Source organism: Otolemur garnettii, unplaced genomic scaffold, assembly GCF_000181295.1.
Source record: "Otolemur garnettii isolate 467f Iridium unplaced genomic scaffold, OtoGar3 scaffold00245, whole genome shotgun sequence".
NCBI lineage: Eukaryota > Metazoa > Chordata > Mammalia > Primates > Galagidae > Otolemur > Otolemur garnettii.
In genome coordinates, this window is record NW_003852640.1 from 444848 (window position 1) to 451167 (window position 6320).

The 6320-nt window shown below is 60.2% G+C and overlaps 1 protein-coding gene across 2 annotated transcripts; it reads left to right on the forward strand.

Moving 5' to 3' along the window:
• The first annotated feature begins 884 nt into the window (after nucleotides 1-884).
• Nucleotides 885-5033, forward strand: SLC39A4 (solute carrier family 39 member 4). Of its 2 annotated transcripts, none has more exons than XM_012813123.2 (12): nucleotides 885-1170; nucleotides 1609-1893; nucleotides 2354-2549; nucleotides 2666-2802; nucleotides 2886-3057; nucleotides 3373-3545; nucleotides 3694-3831; nucleotides 3906-4025; nucleotides 4160-4214; nucleotides 4334-4486; nucleotides 4560-4705; nucleotides 4842-5033. In XM_012813123.2, the coding sequence occupies exons 1-12, from the start codon at nucleotides 979-981 to the stop codon at nucleotides 4983-4985; spliced, it is 1911 nt and encodes a 636-aa protein (XP_012668577.1). In that variant the 5' UTR covers nucleotides 885-978; the 3' UTR covers nucleotides 4986-5033. The 2 variants fall into 2 exon arrangements, with proteins under 2 accessions (XP_012668577.1, XP_003802407.1); XM_003802359.3 differs by having other exon boundaries at nucleotides 887-1170; nucleotides 4560-4747.
• The last annotated feature ends 1287 nt before the right edge of the window (nucleotides 5034-6320 follow it).

Genomic DNA, 6320 nt, shown 5'->3' on the forward strand with positions numbered 1-6320 from the left:
AGCCAAAGGGGCATCGTGCTACCTAGCACCAGTGCTCATGGGTGAGACAGGTCAAAGAGCACCTGACCCAGGCCTGCTACTCTCCCTGCTGGTCCCACCCCACCCATGGCAGAACAGAGGGGCAGAGTCCTCATGCTCTCAGCTAGAACCACAATGTATGGGGCAGGTTTATTGAACTCAGCAGGAGGGACACACTCCACCTCCAGAAGGCAGGGTCTGCTTGCTCCTCCCCAAGACTACCACCTAGTAGAGATAAGGCATAGAGTTCAAAGGCCAACTGGGAACCAGCAGAGAGGAGCAGGGTGGGGAACCATAGCCTCCCCCAACCTTGCTGGGCCCAAAGCTCAGGATCTTGCTTCAACTTTTTCCTGACCCCAAGAGACCCAGGCCAGGGGGGGCCAGTGCCTCCTTTTGTCTGTGTCAGAGCTTTGCCCATTTCTAGGGGATTTTCTCTGGTGAGTCAAGGAAGCATGATGTAGCAAGCACCATTCCATTCCCTCAGACTTCAGCCTGTCAGTCCCCAAAGAGACCTCAGCCCAGGACCTGAGAGCAGAAAGCACTGTGTCCCCAGAAAGCACGTACCCCAGAGGCAGCTGGGGCATCCCTGTACCTCTCTCCCAGGTCCCCAGAGAGAGTGTCACAGGAAAAGACACCTCAGGCCCTGGGGGAAGAAGTGTGGCCCTCCCTGAAGCACTGGGAGGTTGCAGGCATGGGAGAAGGGTCCCAGGCTACGGACCCAGGGAAGAGGAGGGGGCCCAGTCCTCCTACAGGCAGTGGCTCCACACCTCAGTGAGGACCTGCCATTGCAATGGTTAACCCAGCACCTCCAGCAGCCAATCACAGAGGCCTCCAGGAAATACCTGGGAGAGGTCCTTCTGCTGGGGCCAGGCCCAGGTCAACCCAGCCCCAGTCTGGCCCCAGGCCACCCAGAGGCACACAGGCTCCCCACAGCAACACAGAGCCCTTTAGGGCCTTAGTATGGGGGTCCTGGTTCAGTTCAACCCAGGGCTGCTGCTGACCATGCTGGTGGTGACATCGACAGCAGCCCAGCCCGTCCGTCCGTGGAAACTGCTTACCTCAGGCAAGGGCACTCTGGATCGTGAGGCGCTGGGTGGCCTGTTAAATACGCTGGCGGCCCGTGTGCACTGTGCCGATGGGCCGTGTGGAAAGGTAAGGGCCCCACCCGACGGCCCCCAGCCCCTTCCTGCCTGCTCCACCCTTCCAGTTGGCAGCAGAGGGGCTGGGCAAACTCCAGGAGGCGGGCCAAGGCTGGTGGCCGAGCACCCTGGCCCTGGCCGAAGCAGGCCTGCCCTCTCCAGGAACACAGAGCTCTCCACTCCCCTGAGGACTCCAGACCACCTCCCCCTGCTGGCCCCAAGGCTGTCACATTGGCAATGACTCCAGGAAGAAAGCACAAGGGGACAAGAGCACCTTGTGCCCTTCTGTGTGCACCCTTATAGTGGAGCACATAGAATCTGGGGCTGAGGGTGCTGGAAGTGAGAGGGAGAGGCATGCAGCAGCAGACCATGGGCAAGGAGCAGGGGCTGGCCTCTTCCTACCCTGGGAGCCTAGCCCTGCCCTGCCCTGCTCACCTGTCTCTGCCCACAGTGCCTGTCTGTAGAGGAGGCCCTGGCCCTGGGAAGCCCTGAGGAGCCAGATTTTCCCCCAGGGTCAGTCCTGGCATCCAGCTCCATCGCTCGCCTCAGTGCTGCTGCTGCTCTCTATCTCAGCAACCCAGAGGGCACCTGTGAGGATATTCGGGCTGGCCGCTGGGCCTCTCGTGCAGACCATCTCCTGGCCGTGCTTGAAGGCCCTGAGGCCCTGACCCCAGGCCTGAGCAGACTGCTCCAGAGGATCCAGGCCCAGGCTGTCAGCCAGGCCACTCCAGAGGAGGTAAGGACCTAGCTGGGGTGGCCTAGGAGCAGTCAATGAGGAGGGCACCAGGGGCAGGGGCCCAGGAGCTAGGCCTGGCTGCACCAGATGGAACTTCCTACTGCAGAACTCTCTGGGCACCTGGGCATTTACTTAAGGGGCTGTAGTGGGCTGGGGTCCACAATGGGTGTTCACCACTGGGCAGGGACTGCAGGAGCTCCAGAAAGGGCCCTCTGTAAGGGGTGGGGGCCAAGAAGGCTCTGGGGACTCAGAGTGAGACCTTGCCCCAGCTGGGGCAGGGCAGGGATGGGCTGAGGCCAGCCCAAGCCCCAGGTGAGCTATAAGAGGAGGTGCCAAACCTGGAAGCGCTCTGAGGAGGCTGGTGAAGCTGGGTTTGGGGGCAGTGGGAAGTGCGTAGGACTCTAGGGTAGGGATGCAGCAGGTCACACTGGAGGCAACAGCAAGTCCTCTCCTCCCTCAGGCCTGTGTAGATATCCCCCAGCTGCTGGCAGAGGCAGCAGGTGCAGGGGCTCCCAGCAGTCCTGGCTCCGTCCTGGCTGTCCTGCTGGACCATATCAGAAGTGGGTCATGCCTCCGTGCCCTGCCAAGCCCCCAGTACTTTGTGGACTTTGTGTTTCAGCACTACAGTGGTGAAGCTCCCAACATCACACTGGCTGGTGAGGCCTGGGCTGGGATATAGGATGGGCTTCCTGGAGCCCCTAGCCTCCCTGTTGGGATGGGAACAGGGCTGGAGCCCACACAGACTTTGTGCACTAATTGTCCTCCCTGCCAGAGCTGGCAGCTTTGATGCAGCACCTGGGGGTGGGCAGAGAGCCCCAGGGTGACCACAGTCATCTGGGCAGGGGTGCCAACCACCAGGACCCTGTGCCCCTTGTCACCCCAGACAACAGCTCCAACATGTGGGACACGGTAAGCAGCCCATGGGCCAGGGTCTCAGCTGAGTGGGGGGTCCTACAGTCCCTCAGGCCCTGACCCTGTTCTGCCACCCCCAGGTGTGCTTGAGTGCCAGGGACATCATGGCTGTGTATGGACTGTCAGAGCAGGCTGGAGTGTCCCCTGAGGCCTGGGCCCAACTGAGCCCTGCCCTGCTCCAGCAGCAGCTGAGTGGCGCTTGCAACCCTCAGCCCAGGCCCCCCATCCAGGACCAGCTCAGCCAGGTGGAAAGTGAGTGCCCGCCCCCTGTTGTGGTGCTAGCAGCCAGCCAGTGGGTGGGCAGACGGAGTGGCCACTGAGGATGAGGGAGGGGGTTAGAGAGAGGTGGCAGGGGCTGGAGGTAGAAAGAGGAAGCACAGGGAAAGATGGGGACCCAGGAGGTAGAAGGGTCAGTGTGATCAGAGGCCTGGCCCACATGGACCCTCTGCAGTCCTGGTGAGCTTCTGCTCACTCTTGGGGCCTACTTGAGCCCCTCCCTGGGAAGCAGGCAATGGGCATGGCAGTGGTAAGCGGGGCTCTCACAGCAGCTTCTCCCTACCCCCATAGAGTATCTGTATGGCTCCCTGGCCACGCTGCTCATCTGCCTCTGCGCAGTGTTCGGCCTTCTGCTGCTGACATGTGCTGGCTGCAGTGGGGCCACCCACTATGTCATGCAGACCTTTCTGAGTATGGCGGTGGGTGCTCTCACTGGCGATGCCCTCCTGCACCTGACACCCAAGGTCTGCCCACCCCTGCCAGAACCCTCCGTTCCCCACCAGGGACTCCCAGGCTATGCCCTCTTGGGACCTTCTCTGTCCCCTAGCCCATCCTCCTTGTCTAGGGAGTAGGGGCCCTAAGGCCTTCAGCCCAGTGCCTCTTGTTCCCTAGGTGCTGGGGCTGCACAGGCACAGTGGGGAGGGCCCCAGCCCACAGCCCACCTGGCGCCTCCTGGCTATGTTGGCGGGTCTTTATGCTTTCTTCCTGTTTGAGAACTTCTTCAATCTCCTGCTGCCCAGGGATTCACAGGTCAGGCTTGTGGGACTGGACCTTGTGGGTGGGTAGGGTGGGAGTTGGCAGGCCCTGAGCAGCTATCCCCACAGGACTCAGAGAAGGATGGGCCCTGCAGCCACGGAGGCCACAGCCACGGTGTGTCCCTGCAACTGGCTCCCAGCGAGTTCAGGCAGCCTAAGCAACACCACCAGGGCTCCCGGGCAGACCTGGTGAGTGGGCGCCCAATGCCCCCCACCTCACCCAGAGTTCCCTCCACCAGGACCTCTTCCCAACATCCATGCCCATCACCCTTAAGTCCTGCGTTCGGGCCTCCTCTCCAGAAGCTCATCCCCACACCTCCCAGGTGGCAGAGGAGAGCCCCGAGCTGCTGAGTCAGGAGCCCCGGAGACTGAGCCCAGGTAAGCCGGGAGGGAGGCCCAGGAAGGGCTAGGGGAGCGTTGTTTGGACAGACTGAGTTGGGGGCCGGGTCGTGGAGGTGGGGCCTGGCCACACAGACCTACAGTCGCTGCGCCTGCAGAACTGAGGCTGCTGCCCTATCTGATCACACTGGGCGACGCCGTGCACAACTTCGCCGATGGGCTGGCCGTGGGCGCCGCCTTTGCATCCTCCTGGAAGACTGGCCTGGCCACCTCGCTGGCGGTGTTCTGCCACGAAGTGCCGCACGAGTTGGGTGAGCGCGCGCGCGGGCGTGTGGCGGGGGCTGTCGGTCTGGGGCGAGGCTACTGACATGGCCCCGCCCCCAGGGGACTTCGCGGCCCTAGTTCACTCCGGGCTGTCAGCGCGCCGCGCGCTGCTGCTGAACTTGGTCTCTGCGCTCACGGCCTTCGCTGGCCTCTACTTGGCGCTCGCAGTCGGAGTCGGCGAGGAGAGCGAGGCCTGGATCCTGGCGGTAGCCACCGGCCTCTTCCTCTACGTGGCGCTCTGCGACATGGTCAGGGCGGCGGGACCGGGTTCTCCTGCGGGGCTCTGGCCTATCGCTGGCCCGGCGCTGGCCCGGCGCTGACGCGGTGCCTCCTACCCCTCAGCTCCCGGCCATGCTGAGCGTGCGGGACCGGCGGCCCTGGCTACTCTTCCTGCTGCACAACGTGGGCCTGCTGGGCGGCTGGACCGTCCTGCTGCTGCTGTCGCTGTACGAGGACAACATCACCCTAAGCTATCTTGTCCCCTAGGTCTGCCCGCACACCCAGACCTTCCAATAAAGATGCTCTTGTCCTTGGAGCCCAGAAAGCTCTTCACTGGGAGGGAAAGCTCCACATCTGGGAAGGCCACCAGGAAGGGTAGGGTCACTCTGCCCCGCACAGTGCCTGCCCTGGGGAAGACAGGTGCCTGTGATGCAGTGACCTGCTGGGGAGTGGGACCACAGAAATTCTCCAGGGTGTATGGGCAGTGGTGGGACCCCAATCAATAATCAACCTTGTTTACTCAGAGCAGAAAAACCAAGATAACCAACTGTGCTTACACAGATGAGGACTTATTTCTCTTTCTCATGGAAAACAAGTCTATAGACTGTCAGACCATGGTCATGGAGGCCATTGTCCTTGGCAGAGGCGATCATTCTGAGTTCCCTTGTAGTCTCCTGGGGTTGCCATAACTGGGTGCCTTAAAACCAGAAAGGAGGCTAGAAGTTTGAAATCAAGGTGTCAGCAGGGCGGAGCTCCCTCTGATACCTCTAGGGAAGAGTGTGTGCCTAAGTTTTTTCCGGCTTCTGGTGGCCTCAGGTGCTCCTCGGTCATGGCAGCATAATGCCAGTGTCTGCCTATGTCTTCAAATGACCTGCCTTTCTGTGTCTATCTCTTGTCTTTTTTTTTTTTTTTTTCAGAGAGAGTCTCACTTTCTTGCCCTTGGTAGAGTGTTGTGGCGTCACATCTCACAACAACCTCCAGCTCTTGGGCTTAGGCAATTTTCTCTTGCCTCAGCCTCCGGAGTAGCTGGGACTACAGGTGCCTGCCACAACACCCAGCTACTTTTTTTGTTGCAGTTTGGCCGGGGCCAGATTTGAACCTGCCACCCTTGGTATATGGGGCTGGCGTCCTACTCCCTGAGTTACAGGTGCCGCCCTTGTTTTCTTTTTCTTTTAAGAGACAGAGTCTCACTTTATCGCCCTGGGTAGAGTGCCGTTGCAGCGTCACACAGCTCACAGCAACATCCAATTCCTGGGCTTAGGTGATTCTCTTGTCTCAGTCTTCCAAGTAGCTGGGACTACAGGTGCTCACCACAAGGCCCAGCTATTTTTTTTGTTGTTGTTGCAGTTTTGCCAGGGCCGGGTTTGAACCTGCCACCCTTGGTATATGGGGCTAGCGCCCTACTCCCTGAGTCACAGGTGCCGCCCTATCTCTTCACTTCTAATAAGGAGACCAGTCATACTGGATTACCAGCCTCCCTACTCTAGTATGAATTGAATTTATCTCTTTTTTTTTTTTTTTGAGAGAGTCTTACTTTGTCACCCTTAGTAGAGTGCTGTACAGTCATAGCTCACAGCAACCTCAACATCTTGGGCTCAAGCG

Coding starts and splice junctions, on each gene's coding strand:
- SLC39A4 (XM_003802359.3), top strand. CDS start 979: ATGGGGGTCCTGGTTCAGTTCAACCCAGGGCTGCTGCTGACCATGCTG. Junction 3,546..3,693: donor TCCTGCACCTGACACCCAAG/GTCTGCCCACCC, acceptor CTTGTTCCCTAG/GTGCTGGGGCTGCACAGGCA. Junction 3,832..3,905: donor TGCTGCCCAGGGATTCACAG/GTCAGGCTTGTG, acceptor CTATCCCCACAG/GACTCAGAGAAGGATGGGCC.